Source organism: Suricata suricatta, chromosome 9, assembly GCF_006229205.1.
Source record: "Suricata suricatta isolate VVHF042 chromosome 9, meerkat_22Aug2017_6uvM2_HiC, whole genome shotgun sequence".
In the NCBI taxonomy this organism is placed as follows: Eukaryota; Metazoa; Chordata; class Mammalia; order Carnivora; family Herpestidae; genus Suricata; species Suricata suricatta.
Genome location: NC_043708.1, coordinates 37,551,653 through 37,567,291, shown reverse-complemented (window position 1 = coordinate 37,567,291; position 15,639 = coordinate 37,551,653). Strand labels below are relative to the sequence as shown.

At 40.3% G+C, this 15,639-nt stretch overlaps 1 protein-coding gene across 1 annotated transcript in view; it reads left to right on the top strand.

The window, feature by feature from the left end:
* PRKCH (protein kinase C eta) overlaps positions 1 to 15,639 on the top strand; it is a 221,627-nt gene that overhangs the window by 103,389 nt on the left and 102,599 nt on the right. Inside the window, exon 3 of the mRNA XM_029951213.1 lies at positions 13,364 to 13,514. Within this exon, the coding sequence (XP_029807073.1) occupies positions 13,364 to 13,514 (151 nt within the window). The remainder of the gene's footprint in view (positions 1 to 13,363; positions 13,515 to 15,639) is intronic.

The following is a 15,639-nucleotide window of genomic DNA, read 5'->3' as shown; positions in this document are numbered from 1 at the left end:
AGGATCTGAAGTGGGTTCTACACTGATAGTAGCCAGCTTGATGTGGGGCTTGAACTCATGAACCATGAGATCACCTGAGCTGAAGTCATCCACTTAACCACCTGAGCCACCCAGGCACCCCCACAAATAATAATTTTTAAAAATTATGGACAGCTTATATCCATGCTAAAACTTACACATTGATTTTTCTAGAAGCTTTATTCATCATTGCCAAAACTTAGAAGCAACCAGTAGGTGAATGGATAAACTGTGGTCCATCTAGACAATGAAATGTTATTCAGCATTCAAAAGAAATGAGCTCTCACACCATAAAATACATGGCAGAATATTACGTGAAAGAAGCCAGTCTGAGAAAGCTATATACCATAGATTCCAACTGTGTGACATTCTGGAAAAGGAAAACTATGGAAACAATAAAAAGATCAGTGGTTGCCAAACATGTTGGCCGGAGAGGAGAGGGAGATGAATAGGTGAGCACAAAAGATACTTAGGGCAGTGCAAATACCCTGTACAATGTTATAATGATGGATATATGTCATTATACGTTTGTCTAAACTCATATAATGTGCAACACCAAGAGCAAACCCTAAAGTAAACTATGAACTTTGGGTGATTGTGATGTATCATTGTAAGTTTGTCCTTGGTTAAAAAAAAAAAATGGTACCGTTTTGGTGAGTGGCGTTGATGATAGGGAAGACTGCACTTGTGTGGCCTCAGGGACTATATGGGAAACTTCCGTTCGTCCCTCTCAATTGTATTGTAAATTATATTTTGAACAACTAAAGCCTTTTAAGAAATAAGATAGGGAAAGATGTTTTGGGTGAAAGGTAGTTGGCAAAACAGCACATAGGTGTGATGCCATTTACTGTATGTCTGTATGGTGTATATATTTGTCACATTCACCGGAATATTTACAGTTATTTGAATGGTAGGATTTAAGATGATTTTTAAATGGATTTTTTCTTTATAGTTTTATGTATAATTTGTATTTTCTATAGTGTTAGTATATTACCTTTATAAACAACAACAGCAAAAGAGCAAATGGAGACATTTTATGTATTGTTCTTCACACATTATGGCTTCATTGTCTTCTTATGTTAAGCTCAAAAGATTCTCACAGGGACAGGTGAGATCATGAGTGAGACATTACTCCCCAGTTAAATTTAGTAATGAAGGATAATAGAAAAGTTGCCAGATAATTGGAAAATACTTACATTTTTTAAGCACACACAACTGAGGTACTGACTCTAACTTAGGCTTAGAGTTGAAGGTAATGCCATTTTGAGGTATTTTTCTGATAGTCAGGAGGACAGTGAGAGGCATAATGGGGATGCACCTTTGTATAATCCAATATGAACTTGATGAAACAAACATGTTTTGTCATCGGCCTGAAACCCAGGGTGATCCACTCACAATGTTTAACTTTCATTAAAAAAAAAAGAAAAAAACCTGAAGAATGAAGACGTGCAGCTGGAAGTCTATTTATGGATGAAATCAGTGTGGGTGGGGAGGGGGGATATGAAATATTTGTAGAATCACAGCAACAGGGTAGAAATTCATACCATTTTTGTAGAAAGGAATTGTAGGATCCTTGCATTTGATAATAGGGAGCAAGAGGGAATTTCTGTCATTAAATTATGTGTGCAGAAAGGAGTAGGCACAATAATAGTTGAAAGTTATTATTATAAGTATTTTCTACTTATACTTCACCTCATTCCATACAGAGTTTGAAGCAGCTTGTTAAATGGTCTGTGAGGCAGGAAAATACAAATAAGAAAGCAGGACCAGAGTAAGGATAAATTCATTCTGTGGCAGATGCTGTGGATGTCCTGTCCATATTTCCTCTCAGTTCAGAAAGGAAGTGTGGGAACACTAGAGAGTGAATGCCCCCTGCTCCTGAGGCAGCCATCAACCACGAACAGATGGGAGCTGGAGCCTAACTATTTCAGTTTTGCTGCCTCCTTGAGACTGTTCTGTCGATTCCTTGAGATCGCTGAAGGAGCCTAGTCACGAGGCAGGCTGAAAGGGAGGAGAAGAGGGAATGGCTGCCTGAGAGCCATGGATATTGGCACTGGTGTGTACTGAACAGACTCATAGAGGAGCACGAGACCTGCTGGCTTCTTGACAAAAGGAATCCTAGTCCTCCAAGGTTGGCACCAGGGAGACCTGACACCTGGGAGATGCGGCCAGATCTTGTATCCCCAGGTCTTATGTCCCAGGGTTCAGCTTTCTCTGGGGAGTCTCACTTTTCACGAGGACCCTCTGTCTACCATGGCAGCCTCAGGGTGGCTCATCCACTTTAATTCACTTTCTGAAGCTCAGGCCTTTCTGGACCATGTAAACCAGGCTTAATGGCAGAATTGGACATGTACACAGAATAATATGCACTATGTTGTCTCCACCACAAGGGATATTGAATGCATTTTGTGTGTGCCATCACAACTGGGCTTATTCCTAACCTACCTCACTCTGCCTCTGCAGAGCCTTGTGGACATCCCATTCTTGGGGCCTCAAGTCCAGACCCCAGAGAATGAGGACAAGGGGGAAAGATTCTCCTGCCTGACTACGGCCCCCCTGAAAATCATTTGGTGCTTTAAGATTTGACTTTTCTCTCAGATGTTGGACAGCAGGAACACTACCCTTTGGGGAAAACCCACCCCCTTTCCCTTATGGTTTAACTAGGACAATGACTCTAACTTCCATTCAGGAGATTTACATAGAATGTTGCCATCTCCCTAGAGGGCGTGACCTGATCCAACCTATATTTCATTTGCGTAACTGGATGTGTAACTGGGGAGTAACCTTATGCAAAGAGTCTAGTTGGGAAACTATTACATAGTCCAGATGAGAGGAAGAAGGTGGCATGAACTGTACCCAATGAGCATGAGAGGGGGAGATCTAGTCAGATCATAATAGGTTTAGTAGAACTTGACAGTTGATTGGTTGTGGGTGGAGGATCTGAAGGCATTTTTAGCTTTTTTTCTGGATGACTCCAAGAATAGTGATACTATTATCTAAGGGGAAGAGTGGGTTGGAGTGGCAGGGAAGAGGGCTCAGCCTACAAATATCAATTTTAGGTAATTTGGGATACCTTGGAGAGATGCTGAGAAGCTGCTTAGAAATGTTTAATATCTTTCTCTGTGTAGTTAGAAGCCATAACTAGAGCTGTTGATATGGGCATTCTCTAAGTACATGGGCAGCTGTTAGAAATCAGGAGAACATGTGAAGTGTCTGAGGAGATGAATGAGCCTCCAGGAGCACCAGAAGAATGGCATTCACTTGTGAGCCTTGGGGTGCACAAGATTCAAGGCTGGGTAGGTGAGAATAGCTGGTGAAGGGGACAAGAAGGAGAAATTGTAGAGTGAGAGGAGCCAGATGCTGTTGGAGCTGAGGTCTCCAAGTACTGGTAAGGGGAGAATTTGTACTTTGGCAGTACTCATGGGTAATAGAAGTGGAGCTGGCGAGGGGACGATGGGAGGCACTGCTCCCTTCTTGTAAGAGTGGACTGAGAAGCCTTTCTTGTGGTCCTTGATGGAGCTCTGGTAACTCCTAGGATCTCTGTTCTCATCACCTGCTGCCAGAAAAGGCTGGAGTGGTGGTTGAGGATGGGCTTGCTTGCACAGTGCTATAGCCATGAGGGCCACTCAGAAGAGGCCGTCTAGTAACAAATGATTTTTCTCTCCTCCTTTTGCCAATGATAGCCATCCCCATGATGCCTGATGGAAAGTGTGTATGCAGGCTGAGCTTGCTCGGAGGGAGCCAGACCCCTGAGAAACACCTGTGCATAGTGCCTGTAGAGTCAGGTCTCCTAATGCACTGAGTCTAATCACTCTATCTGAATTTGAAAATAACTATGAGTCATGTGGTGTGCACCTTTCAAATACAGAAGACTCTGTACTGCTTAGTGTTGATGGGGGTGGGGGGGGAGGTTGCATGCCATTTTGAAATACGAATGCCCTGTTTTTAGTCTTTGTCACTGGTGTTGGCATGAAGTCCTGCATCCTTCTCCCAATCCTTGGTTATCAAATTCTCCTCTTTCTTTTCCAAGCAACTGCTAATCTCAGTCCATTTACAAAGTCATCCGTAATTAATCAGAGGACTAGATACACAGCCCCTCAGATTCTCTCTTCACTCAGCACCCACTAAATGCTCTCACTCACAGTGGTGTGTACTTACTGTAAAGACTCACTTAAGTTATGTATTTGCCTATCACATGTCCTAATCTCTCTCTGTTTTGTCATTATTGTCTCAGGCAGGAATCATCTGATGTTCAATTCTTATGCGTCATTCTTTATGCACACGGTTTTATGGTCAGACAGCTGCTTATTCAGTGTGCTTGATGACACTGAGCAAGATTCTCTCACAACCGTATCGTTACCTTTCAGGAATATATTTTGGAGAGATAAACAACACAATACTTTCTGGTCCTTTCTTGTCTAGCAACTTGCTTAACTCTAAGGTCTTCCTGTTTGCTTTTCTTGCAGTATTCCTCCCTCATGCACGAATGGTAAAACAAATATCTCAGGAAAAAGGAAAAAAAATATGTTGGATGGCATTACTCAATAGTTGAACAATAGTAAACAGCGTCTGGCAACCTCACTTCTATCAGTAGCTGCTTAACCTCACTTAACCTTCCTTTTAGTTCTGTTTCCTCACCAGAAGATGTATCACTTTCCAGGAATTCCAGGAGACCTGATGTTAATAAAGGACCCTGTGCCCTGCGGTATTACCCCTAAGTTGCTGGGATACAATCAAGAGCAGAGGATTTCTAGTGGTAGTTCTAGCACTAGCTAGCTAGGTCAGCATGGGGCACCGTGTCTAAGGCAATGATTTCCTAAGTATTGATTCCTCTTCCAGGCAATTATGTGATTGAATTAAATCCTTTCTGTTCCTTGATCTCAATGGTAGTGTGAAGTAAGGTTTTTAACAACAATTACGTAACACTGAGCTGCTCCCTGCCAGGTTCTTTTCTAATTATGTTACACTTACTAAGCCCGTCATCACAGTGGTCCTTTCAGGAAGATTCTTTAAGTGCTTCGTGTTCTACAAATGGGGAAACTGAGGCATGGGAGTGTCAACCTTTTTCCCACGGTCACCCAGCTTGTAAGGGCAGAAGGAGCCTGCCTCCACCACCACATGCTCCGTCCAGCCGGCTGTGTAGAAAGGCCACCCCACTTCTTCAGCACGGCCCCTCAAAGATCTTAACCGCAGTGCCCTTGCTGCTAAGCAAATTCAACTTAACAAAGTTAAATCGTAGTTTTACACTGAATCAAAGTTATTCCCTTGATACATTTTATATCCTGAAAGTATTTAATTCTGAAATTTCAAAGGTGTCATGCCATAGGTTTTCGGTCTCATTTAATTTGCTTAATTTGAAAATTAGGACATGTGCTCTCTGCTTTAAGAAATACTTTCAAATACAGATTTCTGCAGCTGGAATAGAAAGCTTTAGATTCAGGTAAAGCAAAAGGCTTTAGAGCAAAAGACTAAGAAGATGAAGCATTTACTATTTTTGAGATAAAGTTAAGGCAGCTTTCTACAGACTTCAGAGAGACAGCCCTCCCCTACAAAGCTCAGGTTAGCAACACGTTTCAGTCCAAGAAGAGTTTTGGACACAAAAACTAACCCTGCAGTGGTTTGGTGGCTCCTAGTCGCTTGTGCCTTTTAGACTTCTTAAGAAAGTGTGGGATGACCATCAGATTTTATGAAACAGAATTTTGTTTCAAAATAGTTAATCTTCCTTATATTTAACCTAATTATCCTCTACCCCATGGAAGGATGGCTTGTCAAAACTAACTCTGGGTGAGACAGATCAGGGCTCCAGGCCTGCCCAACTCTGAACTTGGAATGTGAATTTCCCCACTGGGCAGTGAGCCAGCTTCCTATTTACTTAGAGGCAGTGAGCACCTCGGAAGCAAAACAGAAGTAGTGATGCAAGTTTTGGCTGCAAAGCGTGTTACGGTTGCCTGACGTGTTCAAAAAAAACATGTGATCTGAAAAATGTCTCCAAGCCTGGGTTGGTTTGAGGCACCAAGGGATTAAGTAGTCTTTTGTTAGACCTTTCCACTCCATCCTGAGGCAGCAGGAGGCAATGCAAACAGTGAGGACGTCCCCTGTGCGCTCTGACTGTAAAGTGAGGGTCCAGACTGAACCTGGGCAGAGTGCAGTCTGAGAGTTCTTTCTTCCTATCCATGACATCCATCAAGAGAATGTGACAGTGAAAGCCATTTGAAGCCATCGGTGGGGGTTGGAGGGGGCAGGGTGCCTGTTTTCTTAACCAAACATTTTTCAAAATCCCAGGTGTGTATGAGTGTGCTTTTGCACTTTTATTTTCTATTTATTTATTTTTTAAATGTCTGTTTATTTTTTTGAGAGAACACATGAGGGAGGGGCAGAGAGAGAGGGAGACAGAGGATCTGAAGAAGGCTCTGCACTCAGAGCCTATGCGGGGCTGGAACTCACCAACCATGAGATCATGATCTGAGCCAAAGTCTGAGGCTTAAGTGACTAAGCCTCCCAGTTGCCCATGTTTTTGTGCTTTTTAAAGAAAAAGAGGCACCTTTGCAAAAGAATACAGAAGAGGGAAGAGGGAAGTTTAGTTAAAATAACCACATAGGAGACGCTACTGAGGCATCTGGGATACCAGATGAACTGTTTCCCAGGGTGGTGGGATAAAGGAAAAGATTGAGGTACACTCCTAGATTGCTTTGGGAAGAGGAAGGGGAGGGACATTTCACCTCGATTCAGGTTTTAGGGGTGGCCACTTGGGCTCTGAGGCAGGTAGGATAAGTCTAAGTTAACTAGTTGGAGGGGGAAAAAAAAAGGGCATTGCAGGAGGGGTAGAAAGCAGGAGAAAAGGCATTAAGTGATGACCAACAAGGTGGATGGCTGCAAGCAGTTTCTTCCTAAGTCCTACAGGCCAGAGGGAATCATCTGGAGTATTCATAGGTCTTGTTACTACTATGGCAATAGCTGTTGAAGGGGTAGGTGAATATGATTTAATTCATGTTGCATAAAAAATGCAAGCGAGCTGACCTTTTAACCACTCTTCATAGTATTAAGGGATTCAAAAAGTAAATTCTTGATAATCAGACCCCCAGAGAGAATTTAATTTGCATCTAGATGTGATAAGGATTTGGTAATTCAATACACATTTTGCATTGGCCAGTATTGAGCTAGGTCTCAGGCAGGTAAACATGTGCTAGATATAGTGTGATCATTAGGGCCAAGTTTTATCATCTGTCCCACAAAGGAACATTAAAATCTGGTCTTTTGTCATTACTCAGTGGCTTCTGGAAATACTGCAGAAGAGAGCCGTAGCGTAGAATGACTTCAGTTCATAGGTGATCCTTATCCAGAATTGTAAAGACTCTCAGGAATATTGAATATGACACTATCCCCATAGGACTGAGGACAAGGAGATAGTTATCTTCTTGAGACAGATAGGAAACTCGAGAATGAAAATAATTAGGCTGCTAGCCAAAGGTTTTACACGAACATACCCCAAAACAACAACCGAAGCAGATACACTTGAACTGTGCCAGAGCCTCTGAAAGCATCGGTGTCTCAACCAAATTCATTTCACTATTTCTATACTTCATTCTTTGAGATGTCTTATGTAATCCTTCATTTTTACCATTACATAGAAAGTAGTAATTGATATCTATAGAGCATATTATTACTGGCATTTTTATAGGAAAAAAAAACCCTAGAAGTTGAATTGCTGAATGAATGAATTTAAATGTACATTTAAAATGTTGAAGGTATTAGGGCGCCTGGGTGGCTCAGTCAGTTAAGCATCTGACTCTTGATTTTGGCTCAGGTCATGATCTCGCAGTTTGTGAGTTTGAGCCCTACGTGGGCTCTGTGCTGAAAGCGCAAAGCCGGAGTGGGATTCTCTTTTGGTCTCTCCCACTCCCAAATAAAGAAAAAAACCCTTAAATGAAATGAATTAATAAAATAAAGTAAAATTTAAAAAAACCTTTGATAGGTACTATCAAATTGGTCTCCAAAAAAATATTCTTGGAGCACCTGGGTGGCTCAGTTAAGTGTCTGACTTTGGCTCAGGTCATGATCTCACGGTTTGTGAGTTCAAGCCCCTCATCGGGCTCTGTGTTGACAGCTCAGCCTGGAGCCTGCTTCAGATTCTGTGTCTCATTCTCTCTCTACCCCTCCCCCACTCTCAAAAAAAAAAAAGGACAAAATAAATAAAAAATAAACATTTAAAAACATTCTTTCCTTCCTTCCTTCCTTCCTTCCTTCCTTCCTTCCTTCCTTCCTTTCTTTTTCTTTTTTTCTTTCTTTCTTTCAATATTCTTGAAATAGTTATATGTGTCAAATGCTACCAGGGGCCTAATTCTGTGCTGAACACTTTGAATGCAGTACCTCCTTGGAAAAACCCTATGAGGAAAGCACCATGTGGATTATGGATGGGAACACTGAAGCCTAGCAGGGTAAACACAGCCAGAAGGTGGCAGAGCCAGGACTGGAGCCCATTAACCCTCCTACCAGCAGAGAGGGGAGGGGCCCATTTCCCCCTTCCCATGCAAGCCTAGCACATGAGCAATCCTTATAAATATTTGCCAGTCTAAGTAAAATGTCATTTACCTCCTGATTCTTACACGTCAGTCTTAGATAGGATTAGACATCCAGTGTGTTTGTTGTCTGTCTGCATTTATACTTTTATGAATTGCCTTTTGAGATCCTCTGCCCCAATTTTACTAAACTGTTCATCCCTTATTGTTAAATTCCACATGTTATAAGTATTAACTCTTTGTCATGTGTTGCAAATCCTTCTCCCCCCAGTTTGTTTTGTTTCCCTGTTTTGTGTCTTTTGCCAAAAAGAACTTTAAATCTCTTAAATTGCAGATATGTGAGTCTTTTATGACTTTAGAATATTGTTATCCTTATCCCGTCCTAGGACTGTATGTTTTTTTCCCTATATTTTCCTATTTTTCCATAATTTTTTCTTTAACATTTACTTGAGATTATTTTGGTGTTAGGAGTGAGGTAAAAATAGTTTTCAAAAGGCTAACTGGTTATCTAAACACTCTTTATGAATAATTTATCATTTCCCACTGATTTGAACTATGTTGTCTTTAAGCAAAGTTGATTTCTGGCCTTAGACTCTTCTTTTTATTTTTTATTAAAAAAAATTTTTTATTGGTTTTTATTTATTTTTGAGAGACAGAGACAGTGCGAGCAGGGGAGGGTCAGAGAGAGAGGGAGACACAGAATCTGAACCAGGCTCCAGGCTATGAGCTGTCAGCACAGAGCCCGACGCGAGGCTCGAACCCACGAACCGTGAGATCATGACCTGAGCCAAAGCTGGACACTTAACCCACTGAGCCACCCAGGCACCCCTGGACTCTTCTTTTTATTAAAAACATTTTTTTAATGTTTTATTTTACTTTTTGAAAGACAGAGACAGAGCGTGAGTAGGGGAGCTGCAGAGAGAGAGGGAGACACAGGATCTGAAGGACACTCCAGGCCCTGTGCTGACAGCTCAGAGCCTGACATGGGGCTCGAACCCACGAATGTGAGATCATGACCTGAGCTGAAGTTGGATGCTTAACCAACTGAGCTACCCAAGTGCCCCTGACTTTGGACTCTTCTTGAGGTGGGAGCACTCTGTGTCAATCACTGTAACTTTAGAATATGTTTTAACATGTAGGACAAATTTTCCCTCAGAATTTTTGGACAGTTTTGAAATATCTGTAGTACCAACTAAACTTTGAAAGAGTCGTCACTTTAAAGACCTCTTTGGGGGTATTTATTGGGATTTTGCAGGATTTAGAGATTAATTTAGAAAGGATAAACAACTTTGTAGTATTAAATCTTTCTATTTAAGAACTTCACTTTTATATATCTTTTCATATTTTTTAGTTGGAGGTTTATAAGTTTTATTCATATAAATCTTGCACTTCTTTGGACAAATTATTCCTAGATAGTTTGGGTTTAGTAGCTTTATGAATGGGGATATATTTTTATTATTTATTCTAAATGGTTCTTGTGATAGACTAAAGACATGTTGACTTTTAATGATTTATCATTGTCCATCTACTAAACTCTGGTTTTCGTAGATTAGACTAATTTCTCCTGAGTTTTCTAGTCATATACTCCAAATCATGACTTCTTTGCCTTTTTTTCCCCCCGATACCTTTTCCTTCCTTTCTTCCTTCCTTCCTGTCATCCATCCATCCATCTATCTATCTATCTATCTCTCTATCTCTCTATCTATCTATCTATCTCTTACAGTGTTGGCAAGTACTTTCAAGATGATAGTAACTAATAGAGGTGATAATTGTTCTTATTTGTTCTTAACTTTCATGGAATTTATTATTTTTTTAAATTTACCATTCAGCTTTTGACTTGTGGGCATAGTGATTTAGTCATGTTTTAGTCATGTTAAGGAGACAATCTACTCTTTTTGAACAGTTTTTTTTTTTTTTACTGGATTACAAGTTAAACTTTATCAAGTGCATTTTAAAAATACTGAAATGATCATAGTTACTTTCTTTTACCTAAAATAGAATAGAATAGAATAGAATAGAATAGAATAGACTTTCTAATAATATACTCATTGTTGTGCTCCTGGGGAAGTTTCCACTGGCTCACAGTGGGTATTTCTTATAATAATGCTGAATAGTATAGAATTTCCTGTTATCTGAGTGTCACTGCTACCTGGAAAGGTCCACCACATAAAATGAATTCCTCAAAATGAGGACAAAATTTTGTTTAATTAAAAAGTAGGGAAGGGGTTTGAAAAATACAGCTAAAGTTAGGGAAATCTTTATTGAATGCATTTTGTTTTGTCATAGACACTAGTTTTTAGAACAAAATAACTTTTTCATAAAATTCTATGGCAGAATATTACATATTTTATTTTTGATTAGTCTAGTGCAGTTTTCAATAGGGTATTTTTAGCAAGTGTTTGAGATTTCTTCAGTTTCTTAAGGGCCTTTCCTAATATGTTAATATTCAAAATTTTCTCTTAAAATAACTGTCATGTCAGTTTTCTATATCAAATTTCTTTTGTTCTGTTAACAGATCTACAGGCACGAATCTCACCATACTCAAATATCACTTTTCATAGACTATATGAAAATTCTTCAACTTTTACAGGATTTTCAGTTTTACTTTGCGGTTAGTTTATACTGTGTGTTAAGATGTTCACCACACATAGCATCACATCCAAGAACCCGAGAGGCCAATGTCATGAGCAAGAGTAAGATGATGTTATTAAGCAGAAAGGAGTATTTGTGTGGGGGGCTAATTGTCAAAGAATGGGAAAGAAAAAAAATCCCATAATGTGAAAATACTAGTATATTCTAATACTGCTTTCCTGTTCACTTTGTTAGTATCCAGACGTCAATAATGAAAACTTTAGCATCAGTATTCATGAATGAGCTTCATATGTAAGCAGACACTTAGTTTTCCTGAAGTCCATAATTAGAAGTTAGACGGTTCAGAAGCTTGATGAGAAAAAAAATTCTCACTAACCTATAATGTAAATGTAGTTTCTTCTTCCATTGTTAACCCCAGAAGTGTTGGCAGTATTTAGGATGTTGTCACAATAGAAATCTTGGATATTTGCAAGTTATATTACCGTTTTTATAGAAAGTTTAAAATGTAATTACTACTTCACTGCTACTAAAGTGTGACTACTGCTGATCACTACTTCACACTTATTATAATGACCAGGTATGCCACTAAGTTTTAAATTTATTTTAATACTTGTTCTTGGGGTGCCTGGGTGGCTCAGTCAGTTAAGTGTCTGACTCTTGGTTTTGGCTCAGATCATGACCTGATATCATGATTTTATGGTGGTGAGGTGGAGCCCTCTGACAGGAGTGTGGAGCCTGCTTAAGATTCTCACTCTCACTCTCTCTCACTCTCCCTACCCCCTCCCCTACCCCTCCCACACTCCCACACTCTCAAAAAATATATATATTATTCTATCTCAGTTAAAACATATTATGATGTTTGATTTCCTTGTAACTGTGTGTGTGTGTATAATTTTTTTTAAAGACTATAAAGCTTTACTCTGAGAAGCAATCCATAGGCTAAGGAGTCTATGGCATGAAAAATGATTACTAAACCCCTGATTTCTTTTTTCTGTTATATATTTAGATATATCTGTTTTATCTTTGGGTCCTAATATTGTATCATATAGTTCCCTTTTTAAAAAATGGAGCATCGTCTTTTCTCCTCTATACTGGAACAGATTTCACACTAACATCATCATGTTTTTAAAAGGCTAAAAATAATTCATGCATGAAACTGTCTGGGCCTGGATGATTTTGAGAGGCAGTTTTTAGAAAATCTTATGATTTCTTTTTTTTCCTAAACAATTCATCTATTTGGTTTATGTAGCTCTTATTCAATTAATTTTGGTCACTTATGTTTTCATGGAAACCTTCTCTTCTAGGTTTAAATTTTATTAGCAGATTATTCTTGCATTATTCCTTACATTTTCTTTGCATTAAGTGATTAATTGAAAAGCATTATTTTATTTTAGTTCACTTATTTCTTTTGAGAGAGAGCAAGTACAGGTGGGGGAGGAGCCAAGGAGAAGGAGAGAAAGATCTCAAACAGTCTCCACCCCCAGCCCAGAGCCCACTGGGGGGCCTGATCCCACAACCATGAGATCATGAGCTGAGCTGAAATCAAGAGTTGACGCTTAACCAACTGAGCTGCCCATTACTGAGGAAGTAAACTTTGTTTTACTAATCATAAGTCTCTGTATACATTAGGAAAGTTAATTTACTATCTTTAGATGGTGAAGAGTTTTGATTCTTTAGGAGCCAGTTTTAAAAATGTGAGGTTGGAAGAGGAACTTGGCACCAAGTCCAGGTGAATTTCTACCCATTGCAGGCTCTAACAGAGATGGTGTTGAGACTGATGCTTTGAGGCAAGGCTCTCACTGTGCTGTGGCCGTTCCCTTCTGTTTGTGAGGATGCCAGAATGAAAGCAAATAATGAGAAATCTGTTTCACCTGCTCATAGTTACAGCCAGTTGATGGCCCCGAGGTCCCACCCAGCTGGACAGAAGCTAGAAGGCCTGGCCAGTGTCCCATACTGGCACATTAGAACCCTAGGGGAGCCCATGGTGTGTTCTGGGGAGACTGTCCCAGGCCGCCAGCTCTAATTAGGCAGTGGGATCTCAGAGTTCACTTAGGTCCAACCTTACAAATTAAGAGTCTTCAGGTCATAAGGAAGCATGAGGATGTTCCGGGGTGTTTTGCATCTTGAAGAAAGAAGAAACAATTTGGAGAGTATCTGAACTATTTCACTTTCTCATACATTGGGTACAGCTAAATTTGCTGCACATTATTCTTTTTATCCTTTCTTTCAATGTATAGCAACTCTCCAGAGAGACCGAATCTTCAAACATTTTACCAGGAAGCGCCAAAGGGCTATGCGAAGGCGTGTCCATCAAATCAACGGACACAAGTTTATGGCCACGTACCTGAGGCAACCCACCTACTGCTCTCACTGCAGGGAGTTCATCTGGTAAGCAGCCCCTGGTTCCTCTCTTCCTGGGAGCTTCTTTCTATAACCCAGGCCTCTGTTCATGTGTGGTTTTAGAAGGAAGCATGATTATCAAGAATTGTCTTAGGATCTCAATTTTGTCATTCCTTCTAATATGTTGACCCAGCAATTTTAATTCCCAATGAGGAAAATCTGAACAATTTGCAGACCCAAGTTTTAGATGTTACTTCTTTTTTCTAGTCCTTTAGGGAAAGGTGCTAGTGAATCACAAACTGGTTAAAAAGCAGTAATTAGGGGAGATATCAATCACTAGATAGTAATCAATAAATTGGATAATCAGCCCCTGAATAAGAGAGGAAAAAACAACAGTATTGCTTTAAAAAATATGACTCACATGATGGGTTATAGAAATTAATTGTTGTAGGTCAGGTGAGCACACAGTAATCTCCAGCCTTATGGATATGTGGCCAAAGGTAATAACTTTCAGTGAGTGTATGCTATGATCCTTGGCATTTAGGAACTGAGATCATTAACAGTTAAGAACTTCTAGATGAATTGGGGCAGTATCTTATTATACATGTGACTGAAACTTAAGCCTCAGTGACAAATCTATAATGTAACATAAATTTAATAGTTATGTTCAATTAAAGCTAACGTTAAGCACATTTATTTGGAAAGAGAAGAAGGAAATGCCCCCTCGCACACCCCCAAACATACACACACATCCCCATCTCCAAAGGAGAAAAGACCATTTAGTATCTATAGCATGAAAGGAACTCCTTGGTTTTTGTTGCAAATTTTAGTCATTTTGTTTAAGTCAAAAGCACTTGGTTCAGAGTAATTTTTTTGAGTATTGATTAATGAGTTTGTATTTTGTGGGTGTTTTTTTGTGTGTGTGACTGCTTTGGTTTTTATACCTTTTAGCAGTCAGAACCCAGGGTTAGTGTTCCCAGAATTTTAAATGAAGAATAGAGTCTTGTCTAAACTAGAGACCCTAAGCTGGCTGTTGACATGATGCCCACAAATGTGCCATCATGGAGCCCGTCTGCAGAAACAAGTTTCTGCTGCACGTCCTACTGAACAGTTCAGAAGCTCTGCGTCTTTGCACCCGTTTCCCACCCTGGCAGGAGTCTGTACTCGAGGTAGCTGCCATCCTGCTCTCCTTGCGGTTTACCTGACCTACAAGGTCTGTCACTCTTTATTTCATGTCACCCTGTTCTGCTTCCCTCCTTTATGTGCCCTGCCTGCCCCCTTGGGCATTTGTGGTGACAACCTGTGACCTCAACTAACGTTCTTAATGGAAACTGTTTGATAATTTCACTAAATGTTTTCCACCAAGGAAACATTCACTCCCACTCAGCCAGCCTTCGGTTGCTCGCTAGCTCTCTCTCTCACACACATGCAATATTGATATATGTGCCACATATTATGGTTAAGAGTATGGACTCTGATATTCATTCAGTCTCATCACCAACTAGAAGTGTCAACTTAGTTAAGTTATATAATCCATCAATGTCTTATTTGTAACATAAAAATAAGGGGTGTTTGCTTGTATGATAAACTTCTATATAGCATTTAAAATACCAGGCACTATTCTAAGCATTTTACATGGTCAACTCTCTTTATCTTCATGATAAGCCTATGAAATAGGTACTGTGATCATTATCACCCTTTATAGATGAAGGAACCGTGGTTCAAAGGAGTGAACAGCATGCCCCAAATCATGCCTAGGCTCTCTGGCTTCAGAGTCTGTGCTCTGAGCCTTCCTGTGATGTGTGCTGCCTCACATGACTTTTGTGAGGATTAAATGAGATGCTTTATGTCAGCAGCTTGGCTCAGCGCCTGGCACAGCCTCTGGGCTTAATAAAATGGGGTCTCTGTTAAATGACAATGACATTAATGTCATCACCACCCAGAGAAGATATTTAGGGAGAGACCAAGATGGTAGCTATGGGCCTGAAGGGCCTCTTGTGGCAGCACTTCTGTCCCCCCGACCTTGGACTCCACCGGGGGGATGTGGACACAGGGAAGAGGGGGAGGCCTCAGGCCGGGCAGCTGTGGTGGACCCCCATGTTTGCTTCACTTCCTGCGCATCTTTACGGTGTGGGGGTGAGAATGCCAAAGAAGGTGGGGGAGTGACGCTTCA